Source organism: Lycorma delicatula, chromosome 9, assembly GCF_047948215.1.
Source record: "Lycorma delicatula isolate Av1 chromosome 9, ASM4794821v1, whole genome shotgun sequence".
Taxonomy (NCBI): domain Eukaryota; kingdom Metazoa; phylum Arthropoda; class Insecta; order Hemiptera; family Fulgoridae; genus Lycorma; species Lycorma delicatula.
In genome coordinates this window covers 56,186,701-56,209,113 of record NC_134463.1, presented here as the reverse complement: position 1 = coordinate 56,209,113, position 22,413 = coordinate 56,186,701, and the positions used below count along the sequence as shown (strand labels likewise).

The 22,413-nt window shown below is 29.3% G+C and overlaps 1 protein-coding gene across 2 annotated transcripts in view; it reads left to right on the top strand.

Annotated features, from left to right (window-relative positions):
• Positions 1–21,539, top strand: part of LOC142330474 (uncharacterized) — a 259,605-nt gene extending 238,066 nt beyond the window's left edge. For both annotated transcript variants that reach the window (XM_075375739.1, XM_075375740.1), the window contains exons 9-15: positions 1,281–1,439; positions 1,847–1,969; positions 3,942–4,149; positions 5,336–5,474; positions 7,140–7,282; positions 8,333–8,698; positions 10,449–21,539. In XM_075375739.1, coding sequence (XP_075231854.1) covers positions 1,281–1,439; positions 1,847–1,969; positions 3,942–4,149; positions 5,336–5,474; positions 7,140–7,282; positions 8,333–8,698; positions 10,449–17,332 — 8,022 coding nt within the window. In that variant the 3' untranslated portion in view covers positions 17,333–21,539. The remainder of the gene's footprint in view (positions 1–1,280; positions 1,440–1,846; positions 1,970–3,941; positions 4,150–5,335; positions 5,475–7,139; positions 7,283–8,332; positions 8,699–10,448) is intronic.
• The last annotated feature ends 874 nt before the right edge of the window (positions 21,540–22,413 follow it).

Sequence of the window (22,413 nt, the reverse complement as noted above, 5' to 3'; positions counted from 1 at the left end):
TTTTTTATAACTTTCTTCTTAAAAGGTGCACTGTAATCGATTTTCAAAACTTTCCAAGAATATTTTACTATTCATATACCTTTTAATATCCTATATATTTAACCTAACCTAGCCTACATTTGCCAAACTCATAAATAATGTCAATCTGATGATAATAATAACAATTTGGTTCAATATTTTGTTAAAAAATAATAATTTTATTGAAACAGATATTGACATATATGAAAAACATATTATATACATATGTACATAATGCAGGAAAAGTTTAAATTATCAGTTTGAAAGTGATCACGTAAGTTGACAGAACATTTCTAAGTACATATACATCAATTTGGTAAATTAACTTTATTCCTATCAAATCATGGCTGTGGAATAAATTAAACGATTTTCAGTATGTTGATGATGTTTTTATTAGTGAAATGGCAACTAATAATTTAACTTCGAAATAACTATTTATTTTTTATTTTTATGCCTCAAGCATACAAGACTCGTAAGTTTTAATGAGAGTTGATATTGATAAAGTGATAGATGACAAAAAAATGCTGTGCCTTATAAAAATTAATCAATTTATCAACTAAATGGAGTAAATTTTTCAAATTTCTCAATTGATGGAGTTAATCCTTAATGAAGAAGCTAAATAATAAACAAAAAAGATCTGAAAGCATGAGTCCAAGTTTATGGAAAGTAATTTTTAAATGTTTTTTTTCTAAAATATCTTATCATGTAAAAAGATTAAGAAATGAAAGTTCCACATAGGTGAAATTTTCACCTAATGTTCATCTACTGAACATATGGTAAATGTTTTTACTGCCAGCCTCCATGGTGCGAGTGGTGGCATCTCTCAGCCTTTCATCCAGCAGAAGTCCCAGATTCAAATCCCAATCAGGCATGAAATTTTCACATGTACTACAAATCATTCATCTCATCCTCTGAAGCAATACCTAACGGTGATTCCAGAGGTTAAACAAACAAAAAAAAAGAAGTTTTTACTGCACACTAATTTCTTTATGGAAAAATACAAAATATTTAAAAATAAATTGGTTTTCCAGACTTGGTCAAAGGTTTTCATATTCATAACAAAACAAAATCTACTCATAAAGAAACGCAAAAAAAGAGAGTAGATTTATTCTTGTAAATCTACTCATAGCAAGTGAGAAATATTCTAATTTCTCTTTTAAGAAATTAGAATATTAACAGTAAAATCAAAATATTTTATTAACATAGAAAAATATTTTTTTTTTCATTGAATTAATCATTTATCTTTTTGATGTTTTTTCTAGGATTCATTAGTTGATCTAATAACAGGTTTAGGAGCACCACATCCAAAATTGGTTCTTTCTTTACCAAATTTTGCTTTACGTTTTACTCTTAGTGATCCTGAGAAAAATCTACCACTGTCACCGATTAAAAATACTCCTCAACGAATTTCACAAGCAGAGGTTTGTATCATTAAAAAATATTCTAAAAATGGTTTTTATGTTAATTTTGTACACATTTATTCATTCTTTAGATAAAAACAGGCTTATATCAAATTATCATTACTTTGTTTTTTTATTATGAAAATGGGATATATTTTATACCATCTGTTAAACATGAAACCTAAGATTCAAATCTACAATTTTCAGTGTTTGAAGGAAGAAACACTATTACTCTGCATTGGAGCTAAATTGTATGTATATATATATATATATATTATATATATATATATAGAGAGAGAGAGAGAGAGAGAGAGATAGGGAGGGAGAGAGATGTTTAATATAAGAAGTATGGACAAAATTGCACATACAAAATATGATTTTTGTGAACATGTCATGTAAATATAAAATTTGTATTATTATGTTAACAGTTATGTACCCTAATGGCTGAAGGAAAGTGGACTATAGAAAGGGATGAAGATCTTACAGCACCATACGCTTTTAAAAATGATACATGGCTTGCCTTTGATGACCCAACAAGTACTGCTATAAAGGTATAATACAAGATACTTTCTTTGTTTTTAATTTTGAATATGTTTAATACAAATAATGAAAATAGCCAATGGTGTACAATATATCATTGTTAAATGTTAAAGCTGATAGCTTGTAATTTTTGTTTTAGATTAAAATCAGTTGATCATAATAAGCATCAGTTTTTATATGTACTAATGGTAATGCATTACCTGATTATGTAAATCGGAAACTTCATATTAAGCTTACTATTTTGGTGTGTGTGTGTGTGTGTGTGTGTGTGTGTGTGTGTGTGTGTGTGTGTGTGTGTGTGTGCATGCACGCATGTATTTAAATTTTATTAAATAAACCACCTAGTACAGAATATTGAAGTAAGATATATGACCTTAATTTTCCATAAACATTTTGTGGAATTTCACATACTGTCATGATTGAAATATTTCCGTTTTTCTTTTGGACTTCTTGGTTACTTTTGACTTTTATCTTTTATTATTTTGTAATATGATCTATATGTATACTAGGATACATGTTATTTATGTCATAACTAACCATTCTAGTGTAACCAAAAAGATTCAAAATTTATTAAAGCTACCATCACTGTTATTAGAAATATATGTTAGTAAAACTATTTTGAATTTAATAAAAATTATTTTATGTAAAAAAAAAAAATCCTTATCTATGGGATTTCCACTATCAGTAATTATATCAGAAATATATTTACAGGATTTCAGGGTAAATTAGTACACAGTAATTAGTAAATTAGCAACACTCATGCACAAAGTTTTAATATGAACACAGTAATGTTGATGATATTCTCATTACATACAACCCAGTAATAAATAAGAATATCTAATAATATTAAACTAATTGAATTCTTGTAATGAAAATGTTAAATTCACATTTGAAATAGATAATAATAGAATGTTAAATTATTTAGATGTCAATATCAAAATAAATAAGATCAACCAAACTGAAACATCACTATATGGTTAATAAAAAAAATCCCCTTGATAAAAGCAGTATAATTCAAACTTATTTAGAACAACAAATATTTTATATGGTATTCCACTTGTACGAAACTGAATTTACGGGATTTTTCTGAACTTATTTAGTATTTACATCACAGTCACTGCATTATCATTATAATTTTTTTTTTAAATCTTAATATGAATAAATTCGTAAGCTAACTAATATTTTTTTTTTTTTAGATCTCATACTATTTATTGCAGATGTTTTCAAAACACTGAAAAAACTGATATAGTAAGACATAAAATAATGCAGTGAAATTCTGCTCATTTGAGGTCAAAATATAAAATTTTGATTTCTAAAACAACAGATAATAAAATAAAAGCATAATCTATGCTGAAATATAAGCATCACTTCCTATGATCATATTATAGAATCACTTCCCCTTTCATATTTAATGTACTAACATTAACTTTTTGTGTACCAGTTCTTTTATGGGAAAAAACAAAGTATATACTGAATATTTAATATATATGTAAAAAAAACCATCTCCAAAGAAATATGTCACATTTTAATTCAGTTTTTGTCAATTCAACTTTAATACATCAATAAAACCCTAATTACCAACTATGAAAAATATTTCAAGTACCAAAATTAACTTAAACCTATAGACATTTTTAGTTTATATTGGATTACAAGATTCCAGAATATCAGGTATCATAAGGAAAAATTGAAAGTAGTGTTCCAGAACATCATGTAAATTGAATATTAAAAAATAATAAACTTTTAAAACAATCTGTAAAGCATAGACTTTTCAACAATGATCACTGTGATGGTCATAAAGACAACTGAAAATGTTTCTAAGTTTTTTAAAAGGTTATTTTATAAAATTAGTTTGATTTGTCATTACAAATGTTTATATCTTTAACTTAGTGACGTTATCAGCCATTATTAGGACAACAATTGAAAACTTTTTAAATAATTCTATAATCTAAATTAAACAAATAATTATATTATTATTTAATTTAGGGAAAGTACATACTATTGAGAGATTTGGCAGGAGCAGCCATCGTATCATTAGACTATGAAGATTGGCTAGGAAAATGTAATAAGACTGGTCTAACAATACTGCCTACATTATACGACACATTTACAAATATGGCAAGAAAATCAAGAGCAGCACAATTAATAAGTTTACAAGAACAGTTGCATGAATCATCCCCGTTCACTTTTTCAGGTATGTATTTTTTTTAAATATTATGTAATAAAAAGTTAAATTTTACATAAAGAAGAAAATAAATGTGTTTATATTATTTTTTTATTAGTCAGATTATGTCATAAAACAGGTTGTTCTTCCATTAACTATTCTACAGATGTCTTGATGAGTTCTGAGACAATTCCATCAACTGCACACTCAAACAACCCAACCATATAAATATCTAATCTAAATAAAAATAACTTCATTAATAGTAACTTGAATAGTCAAATAGACAGCAGAGTGAAATTACTTTACAATTTTTTTAAAACTCAGATTTAAATAATATATGTTGTAACTGACCTTCTCCAAGTAACCTCTTTGGACATTGTTTGAGATATATTCAGCATTTTTATCAAAAACAGAATAGAAATGAAATACATGCAGAAGTGAGTCATACTTAATCGTACATTAGTTTTCTGTTAACAACTGAAAATAGTTCATTTTTTTCAGTGGTGAGAAAGTCTGCCAGTAGGTTGTCTAAAAATTTCTTTTTCATTGCTAAGGATTGTGTGAAAGACCCAAATTATAGTTGAGGTATAAATCCAGGCCTCCTACCTTTTAAAATCTGAATCATATTTCACTGTTAATAAAACAAACTATTTTTTTAGAACAATTTATAAGCAAAAAATAATTACTTTTAGTTGATGACAAAGTTCTTTTCAAAGTAATCTATTTCTGTGCAAATATGAATATTATTTTGAGTATGGCCACAGAATCACAGAATCAAACTTACTTTGGCACTAGACAGCCTCAGAACAATATTTTAACAAAAAAATATCTGACCACTCTGTTTTACTTTACAGGTTTTGGGAGATTTGTTAATTTTTCCTCTCCAAAAAATTATTACTCCTTCCAAATGTTACAAATGTTTGATGTCTTTGTTCTTGAGAACAATCTGATGAGGTTTCTCATTGGCGTCCTTACTAGAAAGGAATACACTTTTTTTGAAAACAATAAACGTAAAAATTTCAAAAAATGTACATAGTAAAATAAAAATAGGAAAGCTATATAATAACAAGTAAAATGTACATATAAGAAGTACAGTCTTTTAAAATAAATATTAATAGTTTATTATAAACAGCATACCTGCTAATACTATTATAAATTTAAACAAATAAATTATGAATATAATTAATCAATTATGTATGACATTTTTTCATTTCAGCTGATGTTCAATTGTCACCGTACAGAATTGTAAGAGTTGTTGATAGAGCAGGTTCTATTCATGTTGTAAGGAAAGAAGCAAAAACAGAATTTGAATGTTCTAGACAAGGTTATTTCCGTCATCCTAGTGGATGTAACAGGTAAGATTTAATTACTTATATTCAAAATTTGTTTTTAATTTATAAGTAAATTAATTTACTTGTAGGAAATAACCACTCATCATTAGTTAACATAAAAAATGACAAAGTATGATATGGAAAGTAAGAAATTACATTTTTTTTTGAAAAGCAATACCTAATGAAAAGCAGTAGATATGTAGTTGCTACGAATATTAAAAAACATTTACGATAATAACACTATTATATGAGTCATATGGACTGAGATAAAAAACGGAACAGAAAGACTGATAAACAGCTATAATTTATAAATTTAACAGAGGCTGTGCCTGCAGGCCTCTACACATATTACCCAACTTGGTTGGAATGGTCAGGACAACATTTAACTATTCCATTCAAATTGTATTGTGTGTAGGTCTAAAATTATCACTACATTAGGGCAGTAGGTAGTAAAAACAATCCAACTTTAGGATTCCCCCACCATTTCTCCCTATTGTTAGATGATGTTATTGGCTTATATGACCTCCTGGCCAACTTCATAGTGTTAAAACATTCATTATTATGTTTATATTAATAAAATCTGATTTTAAAATTTTTAATTAAATAGGTTCAATTTTAATTTCTTTGTTTAAGTATTGTTAGTTCATAAATCACCAATGACATCTCAGAAAGTGGTGTGGGTGAAGTGACATCAACATGTACAAGTAATAATGGCAATATTTTGCAACTTCTGGAAACTCATTAGGTTCAATTTTAATTTCTTTGTTTAAGTATTGTTAGTTCATAAATCACCAATGACATCTCAGAAAGTGGTGTGGGTGAAGTGACATCAACATGTACAAGTAATAATGGCAATATTTTGCAACTTCTGGAAACTCATTATGAAACTCATTATGTCACTGCATGTGACTGTGGAATACATCTTCACCTCAGTATGGTAATGGAGAAAGAAAAGAGGCTTATTAAGATTGATTAATTTTTTTTTAATTAAGAAATTTGCATTTTTTAAATTTCCTACAATTGGAAAGCATTTTAAAAAGGCACAGTAATGTGCAATGGTATATCTGGCTAATAAAAAAAAAGAAAAAAGGGAAACCACTTCATTCCTCCTCATTTTTCTAATTTCACAAGATAATTTTAAATTTTAAAAACTGATGTACCATTTGCATGAGTGAAAAAAAATTTCAAAAATTTAATAAAAATGTCTAACTTTATTTATTATTTTTTTTTAATTGTTGATCTTGAAATTATAATACACACGTCAATAATTTACACATAAATTATGTCTTTTCAAATTTTTTTTTTACAAGTACAAAGTTTTTCTTACTTGAATCTTGCAGCCTAGAAACATCATCAAGTAATTTTTTTAAACAAAATTCCTTAATGTGATAAAGGCCAAAAACATTCCTGTTAAACTACATGTAAACTAATCTTAACATCTTTAAGAATCATTTCATATATAAAAGTAGTAGTTGTAAAGTAAATACAATCATTACAAGATTTTCAAGAATTAAATTATTACAACTATCAAATATGTGGACAATTATTAGAATGTTGACCAAAGAAATATATTTTCAGAAAATTTCCTCCTTGTCTAATGCTATCACTTAAATAATTAAGTTCAAAAATATTGCAGCATATTAATTACCACAAGTACTAAAAAATAAAATATTTTTCAAATGATTTCAGATTCTATCGTTGTGTAAAGTTTAATCAATATTCACCAGATTTTACAGTGTTTGAATATGACTGTCCTGCTGGCCTTGCTTTTGATGAAAAATATGAAGTTTGTGTATGGCCAGGTTCTTTAGAAGATGGTGGTGCTTGCCAAGGTAATCATATTAAACAAATTTTCTAACAAAATATAACTGAAATTAAATGTTTTAGAAGATATGAATTACTGGTTTTTGTTCATTATTTATTTATTTTCTAAGCAACAACAGGCTTATACCGAATTATAGTTACTTTATGGTAGATGAACTTTGTAGAGTATGAACTCCAAGCCTTACTGGGATTCAAACCCAGAGCCTTCTAAATGAAAAGCAGAGAAACTACCACTTTGCCATGGAGGCCAGCAATAAAGATCAGTAGTACAAAAACATATGAAAATAAGAGAGACTGGAATGAGTGATTGCTTAATCTAATTATTACAACAATAACTCTTACACTAGTGACTTCGGTTATTCATGTAAGGGTTCTGGGTTCATTTCCCAGCTAGAAAATAGTAATTTTTTTACTTCATCGTATAAAAAATCTATGATTTTTAACTGGACACATACCTGTTGAATGAATAACTGAATAAATAAATTAAATATTTAATGAACAACGATTTTAAAAACTTTGCCAATCAATAAACAACAAAATTATAAGCTTACCTTTTAATCAGTGATACTTTTTGATTTCATAATTTAAATATTATATTATAATATGGAGATTTCTTCTTTTTTAATAACTTTTAACTAATATCAACTTTTATGGTTATTATCTAGTAATAGATGCCAACAACATTGCAGTCCAATTTAAGGTGGCTGGTCTATATGAACTGGTTAATTAAATGTGGTTATGGCCACTGCCATTTCACGATAGGTCACAACTTTTGAATTTCAGAAAACCATACCTTGACATTTTCTTGATGCAGAATTATTGGACAATAAATGTGTGCAGTTTATTATCTTACCAGAATCCTGATAAATTTTTATTTACAATAAGTATCTTAATTTTTAATTTATTCTGGTTTTTAAGAGATTTTATTTATCTTATGTAATATTAACACAGTATGCATTCTTTTAATTTAATGTTCATTTAATTATTATTATTTTAATTTTTTTATTTATTTAATTTAGTAAGTTAACATAATATTCTATTTCAATTTTTTTATTCAGGTTCCAGTGAAATCGCACCTGTACCAAGAGCACGTTATGCTTGTCCTAGTGTAGAAGGTTATTACGCTGATCCAGAAAACTGTCGTTGGTTCTTTGCTTGTCTCGACCATAGCAGAGATGGTGTGACACCATTGACTGCTTATGAATTTAGATGTCCTTTTGGTCTTGTTTTTAATGAACAAACACTTACTTGTGACTGGCCATGGAATGTTGCTGGATGTGGTGCATCTGGTGGATATAGAGCTCATCTTACTGTTGGTGATATTTTGGAAGGTCGTACAAGAGCGTCTTATGCCACATTACCTGATTATCATGTATCTGGTGGACGAATTGAACATGCAGGTGCTGGTGGTGGTGTTGTTTTAGGTAAGATATATGAGTCAGTTTATTATTTATTTAATAAACATATTGTATTCATTGTCATATTTGTTTATAAATAACAATAACTTTTTTTTTAATTTACAAGAGTTTTGGTTATATACAGATTAATAAAGGAATCTCATTAATAATTTAATGAGATATGATAAAGGAACTAGGAAGTAATTTAGCAGGAAACAATAAACAAGGAGGTATATTACCCACCAAAGAATATCAGATAATAATTTTCTTACTTCCATGATTCAGAGCAAAGATTTATTATGATTCAGGTTCTTGTTCAATTCAATGACAATTCAAGTAGTGGAAAGTAAGGAGGTGAGCAGGAAAATAAACATTGAGTCATGTAACCCCAAAGGAGTATTTAAGGAACATAAAAAATGATAGTTGTGATATGAATAAAAAAAGAAGTAGACAGAATATAATTGTATGATATGAAATTATTCTTTGATGAAATAAAAGATCTGGTCAGTGTAAGGAGAGGAAAAAGTTAGGTTAACTTTTGTTAGTAAAAGTTTTCAAATGATTGGTGGCATCAAGGAAAAGTAATAATATAAATAATAATTAATTAATTGTTCAAAGACAGATCAAGATAAAAAACAATAATTAGAAGAGCTAAAAAAAAATAATTAAAATTAATTTTAAAATCACATTCTTCCTGTTGTGTTATGTGTTCATACATTTCACAATAGTTCATACTCAATTTTTTTTTTTGTTTTTACTTTATAATTCTGCATTGCTCTTGCATTTTGGTTCTTCCAAAACCTGTCTTTATTTTGAAGGCTTAATTTATCACAAATATATTTTTCCTTCTAAGGTATCTTCAGGTTTAATGGTTTTAATTTCCCTTCATCTTAAAATATCCTATGCTGTTTCATTTCAGTTATTGCATTACCAGTTATAATTATTATTACATAATAATTGATTAAAACTTAACTTCTCAAAAAGAAAAGATGCATAACAAAATCAAAAGAAGAGATCAAACAATATGTGTTAGTGAATTTATAATATGAAAAATTGTAGTTACTCATATTCCACAACTGTAATTAATTAAGATAACAATATACAAGGGTGGAAAATGTGTTCATGTAATAATATCAACTGAGAATAAACGCCTTGTAAAAAGCTGCTATCAACAGTGTTTATTTATTTTTATTTTTTCATTGATAAAAATAATATTACTCATTCTACTTTTCTACTGACTGATATACTCAACTTTGCTTAAAGAAAAATATAATGAGGAAAAACAGTGTTACTCAACAGACCAAAAAGGTTTACTACAATTTTGAAAAATGTCGACTAGCAAATGTTATGAGAAATAATGCAGTAAATGATTACCTTCTCTTACTATTACCCTTATGCAACAGACAACATTATCTACATGATATCAAAGTATTAGTAGTTTATAATAATAAAACAATCATATCCTTCTCTAAGCACTTGTTTTTTGCAGTCCAAGAGCGTTATATAGGGCAAATGTAAAGAATTGTCATCTACATTGATTTTGCAAAAATTTGTGAAGTTTAAACTAAACCAAAATTTAATTTCTTTCAAAACTGTACTAGAAAGTGTATTTTTTTAAAAACTTATATTGTAATAGCAGAGGCCAGTTTTTATCATCCTAGTAATTCAAATTGAATTCACAATCTGATAATAATTAAGTAGATATTATTTTAATTATTAAGCCAATTTCTAGCCTGTGAATGATATCTGTATAACAAAGAATTGTTTTTTTCTTTAGGTTCACTTCTTCCTGGAATTGTTACTGGTAACATTCATCAGGGTGCATATTCAGCTGAAAGTGGTTCAAAATATTATGGAGGTAGTAATTTGCATAATGGAGCCAGACTTCACGCAGGTATTTACAATCAAGGCAGTAGTGGTGCTTATACTGGCCAAGGACTACAATCTGGAGAACAGTATGCAGGAATAAGTGGTATTTACTCTGGAGCTGGTAGCCAATATTCAGGAGGAAGTGGTTTATATTCTGGAATATATGATAGCCAATATTCAGGAAATTATGGAATACATTCTGGTGGAAGTGGAATTTATTCTTCAGGAGCCGGTAAATATTCTGGAGGAGGCAATACTTATGCTGGTTCTAATGGGCAGTATTCTTCAGAAGCTGGTAAATATTCTGGAGGAGGCAGTACATATGCTGGTTCTAATGGGGAGTATTCTTCAGAAGCTGGTAAATATTCTGGAGGAGGCAGTACATATGCTGGTTCTAATGGGGAGTATTCTTCAGAAGCTGGTAAATATTCTGGAGCAGGCAGTGCTTATGCTGGTTCTAATGGACAGTATTCTTCAGAAGCTGGTAAATATTCTGGAGCAGGCAGTACTTATGCTGGTTCTAATGGGGAGTATTCTTCAGAAGCTGGTAAATATTCTGGAGCAGGCAGTGCTTATGCTGGTTCTAATGGACAGTATTCTTCAGGAGCTGATAAATATTCTTCTGGTATCAGTGGTATTTATGCTGGTTCTAATGGACATTTTGGTAGCAATATTTATTCAGCATCTGATAACAGTAAATCTACAGAAGGTATTGGTACCTATAGTGGAAGCCAAGGAGGAGGTGCTTATATTGGATCTGGATATGGTTTTAAAGGAGATGGCCAGTATCTATATGGTGCTACAGAGGAAGGACATTCTGGTCAGTTTGTAGGTAGCAACATCAAATCAACACTTCATGGAAATGGATATACATTGGGAAGTGGATCAGGTATACATTATGGTTTAGATTCTGGAGCTGGTGATTTTGCCTACAAAGCGGGTTACAAATCAGGAGTAAATGGTTATGTGTCTGGTATTTCAGGATCAGGAGGATCATATGGTTCATATGATGGTGCACACCTAGCAACTGGGTTCAAAGATGTTTCTCATGTTAGTGGAATTGGTGTTGGTGAATATCATACGGGTAGCAAATTTGATGAGGGCATACAAACCCTCAATGAAGGTGGTGGTACATTGCTTCATGAAACACCATTATCACATGGTTCATTTGAAAGCAATTTTGAAGGTAAAACACAATATGGTAGTAAATCAACATTCCCTGGATCTTCCTCAGTTCATGGTGGATTTGATGGATCATATGATTATAAAGATTTTGAATTTGGCCATGGTTTGACATCAGGTTTTGGAGGTGCACATGAAGAAGTATCACACGGAAGAACCCAAGGATTTGTTTCTACAACACCAGCTCCTCCAGTAACACAGTTCCATGTAACTACACCCCTTATATCTACAGTTAAAACTCCATTAGTGGTAACACCATCTCCCATTCCCATATCAACTTATAAAACTCCTCTCTCTACTCCACGGCCATCCACATATTACCTTCCAGCAGATGGTCATGTTTCAGTTCCTTCTCCAACACCTGTAACATATAGAAAGCCTGTTGTATATGAAAGTTTGTCTGTCAGGCCAGTTCAACACTTTGAACCAATTGCTCCGGCTCATGGGGTACCATTATCAGTCACTCCTTCCCCTATCCCAGTTTTCCATGAAACATTTTCTGCTGTACCAGTGAGTCCTTCTCCATCTCCTTTCCCTACAGTAGTTAAAGATTACAGTTCCTCTGCATTTGGATATCATAAAGTGTCCTCTCCAATAGGAGTAACACCTGTTCCTCCTTTAAGTCCAGTAAGTTATATAACTGGAATTCAACATTATAAACCATCTATACCAGTTAGCACTGCAGCACCACCAGCTTCTGTACCAGTTTCTACTCCAGCACCTCCAGTTAGTTCTGTCAAATTAAGTTATCATCCTCGACCTTATCCTGTACCAATTGAAAGTTACCACATAGTAAAACCTGTTATACCAGTAAGCACTATTTCTGCACCTGTTGCTTTACCAGCAGTACCTGTTTCAACTCCAGCACCTCCTGTGAGCTCAGTTAAATTAGGTTATCATCCAAGACCTCAACCTGTAGTCCCAGTTCATTCACAACATGAAAGTTACAGTGCCAGACCAGTAATACCAGTCAGCACAGTTGCTCCACCTGTAGTTGTACCGCTGTCAACTCCAGCACCATCATTTAAATACTATCCCAAGCCTCAACCAGTTCTACCCATCTATAAAGAAGAGTATATAAGTCATCAATATTCCCAGCCGGTTGTACCAGTAAGTAGTACAATTGCTCCACCAGTTGCAGTAGGAGTAACTACTCCATCACCTCCAGTAAGTCCAGTTAAATTTGGATACTCTTATCCTACACCTGCTTCGGTTTCTTTCCATAAAGAAGAAGGCTTTGAAGGGTATCACTATTCTAAACCACTTGTTGGATTTTCGTACCCAAAACCACAAGCAGAAGTGTTTAAATCAATTGTGACAACACCAGTACCCACAGTAACACCTACACCAATAATTGTTTCATCAACACCACCTTACAGTTCAATAAAATTCAATTTTGAAAAACAACCGATAGAATTTAAAAGTTCAACAGTATCTGTCACACCACCTTCAATACAATACAGTACACAATTATTACCAATTCAACATAAACAAGTTGATGTAGGATACACATATGAAAAATTTCCAATCATTAAATCTCCAGAAGCTACAGTTTCACCCATTGAATTTAAACCAGCTAATTATGGTTATTCGTATCCAGAACTTTATAATCATCATTTAAATATAGAAAGTGGTTACAAAGAAGTTTCCCACCATATTCCGCTTGTAAAACCATCTCCCTCACCTTTCCCACCAGCCCAACCATTCTTCCATTCTTTTGAAGTGCCTCATACATATCCAAAACCTTCAATCCCAGTTGTACCTTTAGCTCCTGTTACATATCAGAGACCAGCATTCCCTAAGTTACCGTCAGTAACACCTTCACCACAAATTGTACATAAATATGAAGAATACAGTGGTTATAATTATCAAAAACCATTATCACCAATAGAATATAAACCAGTAAATGTTGGCTACGCTTATCCAAAACCAGTTCCCTCTGCATTACCTCCAATTAATTTTGGATTTGCCTATTCTAAACCAACTGTTCTGAAAACTCCATTACCAGCTGTTACTCCTGCACCTAAAGATTATTATAACATACCTACTGCCATTCCACCAGTTAGTTCTGTTCAATTTGGAGTGGCTTATGAGAAAGAAATTTCACCAGTACATTATAGTACAGTTGCACCCCCTACACCATCAGTAGTAAATTATGAAACTCTCATACCTTCTTCTTCACCACCATCACCACCACCACCACCTCCACCAACAACAGTTTTCCATTTTGAAAATGCAAAACCTTCTCCACCTCCACCAAGACCAGAAATCCGTTACGAAAGTGTAGTACCTTCTACACTTCCACCAAGACCAGAAATCCGTTACGAAAGTGTAGTACCTTCTACACTTCCACCAAGACCAGAAATCCGTTACGAAAGTGTAGTACCTTCTACACTTCCACCAAGACCAGAAATCCGTTTTGAAAGTATAGTACCTTCTACACCCCCACCTAAACCAGTTGTTCAGTTTAGAAAGCCTTCTGCTCCTTCACCACCATCACCATCCCCAACATTATCAACTGTTCGTACGGAAACATCTCCTCCTTCACGACCAGTAATTCGCTATGAAAATGTTGTTCCTTCTGTTCCAGTCCTACCAGTTGAACGGTATGAAGGTACACCACTTGTCCCATTATCACAACCAAGACCAAACATTCAGTTTAAAAGTGTTACAGTTTCTACTCCACCTTCTCCTCCTGTTCAGTTTGAAAGTGTAACATTTTCTACTCCTCCACCAAGACCAGTTGTTAGTTTTGAAACAGCTCCATCTCAACCTCCAATATCATTCAGAACAGCAGGTGATGTTGAATTCAACCAAATATCTTATGAAAATCCTGAAATTCAGCTTTCTTCACCAAAACCATTAGCAATTAATCAACCTGAATACACTGTACAATACACAACTAGCGCACCACCAGTAAGACCAATTAACTTAGGTTATTCTTATCAGAAAACTATACCTTCAGTTATACCAGCAATTCAGGTTAGTACAACACCTATACCACCATTAAATCCTGTAACTTATAAGCGGCCAGTTGTTAACTTTTACTCACCAACAGCCGATTATGAATACAGTACACCACTATCTCCTCCTGCTATTCCAGTATATAAACAACCATTTAGCACAGTCACTCCATTACCACCTGTTACTTCACCACCATCAACAGTAACATATTTACCTCCAGCTAGAAATTATTCATCCTCATATGTTAAACCATTACCATCTTCCTCATATTCAACTCCTTCACCATTTAAACCAGCTGGTTTCACTAAATTAGGACCAAAATATCAGTTGGTAGATACATATGAATCAGTTGGTTTCATCGGATCTTCTACACCATTACCTCCTCCAGCTTATTCTTCCGATATTAGTTCAGTTAATTTTGGATATGCTTATGAAAATCCAAGCTTCAATATCCATTCAACTCCAGCACCAATTGATTTTAGCTCAATAACACCATCTCCTCTGCCTGCTTTTGGATATAAACAGACTATTAAACCAGCAATTTATGTTCCACCAGTTGATACTAGTTATCCAAAACAATATATTAAAACTCAGACAGTAATACCTATAGTTTCATCAACACCAGCTCCTCCTCCTCCTCTACCACCAACACCTGTCCCAATATACCAAAAAGTATATGATACATTTAAAGCACCAGTTGTTTCAGCTTATGAAAAAGTGTTAAATGTATTAAAAACATCAACTCCTGCAGCTCCAGTATATGTCAATCATTATACAACTCCAGCTCCAGAAATTGTACCAGTTACAACTGTTAAACCAATTGTTACTGTAGCACCACATAAATTTGAATACTCATCAGGATTTGATAAAGAACATGGTGAATTACTTTATGAAAATATTAAAAATGAATTCGGTTCAAAATTAACAACATTTGAAGGTTATGATTATCCAAAACCTGCTGTTCCATTTATTGAAGAAGGTCAATATTCAATATCAAATGTACATGTTCCATCTACTACTTACAGACCAGCAATTAAGAAAGTATATACAACACAAAAACCTACATTCTTAGAAAATTATGAACACGGGTCATTTGATTATAATTCTGGTAAAGATGAACAATTTCTTTATACATCAACTCCTGCTACACCAACTTTTGTAACACAAACTTATAAACCAGTACAAGTTAAACAGTATTTACAAGAAGTTTTTCCAAAACCAGCAATAAATGTTGATTATACCAGTGGTGAAGTTAGTGGTTATGATAAAATTCAGTTTGTAACATCAACTACACCACAACCTTTACCACCAGTTACAACAGCCAGAGTTAGTTTACCAGTAGTTAAAACTGGTGGTTGTATTAATTGTGGAGCAAGTAAAAGTCAAAGGGTTAAAGTTGGTGCACCACAACAACCATTACCAGCAACTTACTTTACTCCAACAACAACACCATTTACCACTATTAGTAGCACTACTCCTGGTTACAGTTATCCATCACCGACATTCTCAACATCAACTATAGGGTATTCAACAGCATCAGATTTTGATGAAGAACATGAGTTAGAGATTGCTAATGAAGAAGAAGAAGAAGGAGCTAAAATACTTGAAGAATATAATAAATCTGGACAATTTGGTGGTATTATCAGTAATGCTGGACTAAAAGGTGTCGCATTATCTGGTGGATATGTAAGCTCTACCACTATATCCAGTCTTAAAGATGGAGAAGCTATTGTTGGTGTTGTTAAAAAGGAGAAAAATATTTACACTGGTCGAAAAGAAAAAGCTAAAGTTGTGGTTGTGTCTCGTTTAAGTGATTTTAATCCAATATTAGTTGGAAAACTTGGAGCTGAATGCAGTTGTAAATCAAATCCCGTTAATCTGAAAAATCGTGGAAGTATTGCTAATCATCGAACTGACAGTCTTTTCCTCCCGAATGGAGAACAAGATTTAATATCAAATAACCCATTCTATACTGGAACATCATCAAGTCTTTCACCAATTATTATACCTGAATCTGTTGAATATCAAAATAGTGCTGAGTTTTCTGCTGAATATGGTGAAAAGAGTGGTGGGTATGTTGAAATAAAACCAGTAAATCATAGAATTACAACAATTGCACCAGTTACAAAAATAACTCCATTTTATGAAACTGCTTATTCATCTACCCCATCAACACCTGTTTACTCTGTTGAACCAACAGCTTCAACAATTGTTTATGATGAACCAAACATAATACCAAGTAAAAAAGTTGATACATTAGTACGTCATAAACCAGTTTATATTGAAAAGTCACTTCGTCCAACATATCAGCAAGTTTTAGTACCGACAATTCCAGCTCAGACTATAGCAGATCTTGATGCTGAAACTAGAGTAACAAGTGGTAAAGCTTTTGATAGGTATGGTCCAGGTGGATGGAGAGGACTAGATGAAACTCTTCAAGGATCTGTTGACTGTAAGAGACCTGGATTGTTTAGACATCCTAAATACTGTAATAAATTTTATTCATGTAATTGGGATCAATGGAAGAAAAGATATACATTACATGTATTTAATTGTCCTGTACATCTTGCCTATGACAACCAACTTGGTGCATGTAACTGGCCATCTAAAGGACCTGCATGTGCAGATGATAATTTATTGGTTTAGATTTGCTAACATCATTCATTAAGTAATATGTTGTCATTAAAAAATTCTTTAAATCAAATGTAATGTGATCAAATTATGCAGTATAAAAATTGCGTATTATGCTTTATTTAGTGCTCGAAACTGGCAAAAGCTTTTTTAATCATAATTTTTTGTAGAATGATTGATAATGATATCTGAATTATTGTGCGATACACACTTAAATTGTGTGTGACCCAGGGAGAGTATTTTATACAAAAATAGGTATATAGAAAATATTATTACATTCTTAGTTCAGTTTTTATAAAATAAAATTTTCTAATTTCATAAACTGTTATATTTTAGGTAATATTAATTATTATAATATTTGTATTTTATGATAAAAATTGTGTTTATTTTTTTAAATTCATTAAACATAAACATTTAACAAGAAGATTTTCTTTGGAAAGTTAATACATCAGCCTTGACTGATTTGTAATAATAATAAATAAGTAAATATGTGTAGCTTAAAACAATGTAGAGTTATGAAATCATATTCAAATTTTAGCTTCCAGCCTGAATTAAATATAAAATGAGTCAATATCTACAGATTTCTGGTGAAATCTTCTTCCGACACACCACTAAATCCTATAAATGTAGAATCAGTTTCTGATTCCAATATAATATTGAAACCAATATAATAATCTAATTGAAATATTTATTAGACCCAAAGAAAAAATCATTCAGAACAAATAGATTCCATATATGAGACATCGTGACATACTAAAACATATTAAAAAAAATGAATAAATGAGAGTAAAATGACTCATAAACATTATGTAAACCCTATATGTCCATTTAAATAATCCCCAAAATTCAAAGGGGCCAATATTATTAATTGTTTCATAAAAAATGGAATATATTTGCTGCTTTAAACAATCTTACCAACTTCCTTATAGATGTTACGTATATATAAAGTATCCGAGGTAAAAGAAATATCAGTAAGATGATGTTTTCTATGAAATTAATGATGTTCACTGTACATCCTGTCTGTAGTGAATATAGTAATGGTATCTTGTTGGCCTGAATATCAACTACACTTTGGTTGGCCAGATTATGCTGGTGAGTACAATATATTCAACTGACTAAAGAAAGCAGCAAGAAGCTACTTCACTTCTCACTTTTCCTAGTGAGTCTGGAAAGGGATACAGTTATATTTGAGAATGATTATGCCACTTTTGAGAATATGTTGTCAGAATGCTTACAATCTATTTAAATAAAAGAATGTTTTAATTACTTAAAAGAACCAAATATGATAAACTTTATTACAAAAAAAAAAGAAAAAAATTAGGAAAGCTTAAAATATGGTCAAACAAAATTCAAAGCAATAATAAAAATAATTTTGGCAAGTATTTTAAGTGCTATAATTTTAAAATAGTTTCCAAATTTGTTAATTATGTTTTATCATAATATTATTATAATTTTAAAACATTATGTTTCGAGCACTAATGTAAAATAAAATATGGTATATTTTTTAATTATTAGAAGTCATTTAATTTTCAGATAAAATAATAAAATGAAATATTTATTTGCTGACTTATTTTAAACTTTTATAACTTGAACCAAAACATTGCTCAATTGATATTATTCATTTAATTACAGGCATATTTCAAACTTTATTCATTTTTATATGATGAAAAATCTAAAAAAAAAAAATACTGAAAAAGTTTTTATAAATTTTTCTTTTTTATAGAAAACTGATAAGTTTATGTAGTAAGGTTTTTGACAGTATACAACACATATAAATTGCAGAAATATATGACATGAGGGCTCAGATACATTAGAATTCTTTCCATGGTTGAAGAAAAATCTATTAAAAACAAGCAATCATTAAAAATCAGAAAATTTTTATAGTAAGAAAAATTTTATCGATCACAATCTTATCAAAAGACAAAAAGACCTTCAGTCATTTAAATAATATTAGTTTTTTTTTTCAATTTTGTATTTGGTTTGACTGAAGATTCAAACAGGATTTCCAGATGATTTTTTTTAATAATAGCTACTTACATACTCCCAAAATAAGGATAAGGTAAGGTTTACATCTGACTGCCTGATAATTTTTTCTAAGATTGAATTTTTTCCCCTATTGTTTTTAAAAGTATTGTAGTGCTTATAAAGTTTTGATTGTATTTTTGTTAGTTTTATATTGTGCTAAAATATAAATGAAATACTCCAACAAATGTATTTTTTTTAAGTTGCTGTTATTTTTATTTCAATATGCTATTTATTTAAAATATTGAGGTCTCTCAAATCATACAGTTTAATATCCAAGTAGAGCATTTAAAACTTTTTAAATGCTATATAACACTTTACATTACAAGGTATTATAAAATAGTCTGCACACTATAACAGTTGCAATTGTATTGAATCTTATAATTAAAACCTTAACTCATTACACATTCAGCAACAATAAACAATAAATTTCTCTTTAAGAACTATTAAAAAGTTAAAATGAAATGTTACACGGGTAGTTAGAATTCTTAAAGCAAGATTTTTTGTTTGTTATTGCTGTTAATTGGTAATAAACCAAGTTAAATAAGACAGTATGACTGTAATTACAGAACACTGCACACTGTTCTATGTTGTTTTATATAACTACTTAGATGTTTAAATACTACACATTAATCATGAACCTTATTGTTCAAATGACCTTGTTATTTATTTAATTAATATATAAGGAAGTAACAGCAAAATAAAAAAGGTCATCTAATTATTATAAGATAATGCAAGATATAATTTTCAAATATATCTATTTTTTATTATATCTGAAAAATTGAATTTAAATCTATTCAATTTCATTTATATTTTTGTTCCTCCAAATTTATTTTGATTTTAAAATCAGTATTTATCCAATCTTCATATATAGATTAAATAATGTTGTCAGATTTCAACATACACTTGCAATTTATATTTCAATTGTATTACTTGAAGTAAAATATTTTTAAAAAATCAATACACCTGGGAATTACAATTATGTATCACTGATTAAGGATAATTTGAGATCTTAAAGAAAGTAGACCTCAGATTCAAATCTAAATTACTTTTTAGATATCTCTGTTTAGATTTGAACACCTGTATGTCATTGTATATCAAACTTATTGCTTTATGATGATTAAAAAAAAATTGAAAATTAAATATACAACTAAATACAGTTCGAAAAGATATTATCAGGTCTAACACACATATTTTCGTTTTCAAACTAAAAAAAAAATTCCACTTTGGTTTTAAAATTAAAAAGTTTACAAATGATGTATGTAAAGAAATATATGAAATTCATGAACATATATACTTTTTTTAATTATGAAAGAGCAGGCATCAGCAGCTATAGTCATTAGCCTGGTGGAAATTGGAAGCGTATGAAAAGATGCCATACCTGAGCAGGATTCAAACCTGAGACCTATATATTTGTTTTATTTAATAATAAAGATATTTAATTTGTGTTTAAAAGTTCAGGTTATAAGAGTTTAAATAAATTAATCATTACAGTTACAAGAACAACATTTCTATCAATTTCAAATCATTATCGTAAGCTAACAATAAAAAGTTTTATTAAAAAGATCATGATAAAAAGGTAAATCTTATAATTTTCTTTTTGTTTTTGTTGAACTGTTAAAGGGGTGTATAAATTTTTAATTAGATATAAAATATCAATTTTACTTTTTATAGAAATAAAAACAATTGCTCTCTTTAAACACGTATAGTATGTTAGATGAAGATTCAGATATTAAAAAAAAAAAGACTAAAAAAAAAACTTGTATATTTATGAAGTACATTTTGATACATGTGTGCTTTTTTTCTGTATTTTGATTTATTTTTATGTGAATGCTCAAATAATTAATTATTTTATTTAATTAATTTAATTATTGTTGTACAATATACAAAGTTACCACAATAAATTTTGTGTCATTTTTTTGTGTAAATTAGTTGTTTGTTTTTTTTTTTTTAATTAGTGTGTGTACGTAGATAAAATTTTGTGTTTGAGAATTTTTTTTAGTATTGACTGAATTAAAAATTTTAATTAGTTAATATTTGACTGCAATTATTTTAATTAATATTCAATTAATTTATAAAAAAAAAATATATATACATATATATTTCTGCTTCGTTTTATATAATATTAATAATAAATAAAACTAGAATATATAATTTTATGCATCATAATAATTTTTATATGATGCATTTCTTGGGTTATTATTTTAACATACGCCATGTGGGAATGGATTTCTTTCTTTCTTTAAATAAATATTACTGTTTTATTTTAAAACAGTTTGTAAATAATAATTATATATTTTTAAGTTTATATTTTTTTAGCAAGTAAAAATTTTATATTTTCAAGTATGTGATAATTTTTATTATGTACTTGGCAATATGATGTATTATATATTATAATTTTTTTTTTTACAAATTGTAATAATTTTACTATTTAATAAATAAATGAACAATGAAATTGTGTTTTCTTTATTTAATATATTATGAAATTAATAGTGAAATAATTTTTCCTGATACTTGATTATATTACTATGTTTAAAAATATGAGCCTTACGCTGCATAAATATGCAACCTGCACTAAATTCAACAGTTCCTGTTCCTGCAACAACAAATTTAATTAATATATTTAATTATTATTAAAAATGTTTTGAAGACGGTACATTTCTCCTTTTCTCCTATTAACATTTAACATAACATTTTCTCCTATGAATAAACTTAATCAACTTTCAAAAGCAGTAAAAAGAAAATTTAAGTTAAAGAATAATAGCTATAAAAATGCTCAATAACCATTTAAAAAAATTTTAAAACATGATATTCAATTGTTAAATGAATATCATCATCTTTAATTACAAAGATCACTTTTGAAAAGTAGGTAAAAATATAAAACAAACAATAAATTATTCTTAATAAAAAAAAAATAAGACTAACTCAGCAATTAAAGTAGTAGAAAAAATACTTTTATCAGTACTAAATAAAACTGTGATTTAGATAGTCAGTCAAAAGTAGAAGTTTAGTTTACAATATAACGTATACCGCTCCCCACTCCAACTGGATAGTATTTTCACTTTCAACTCGAA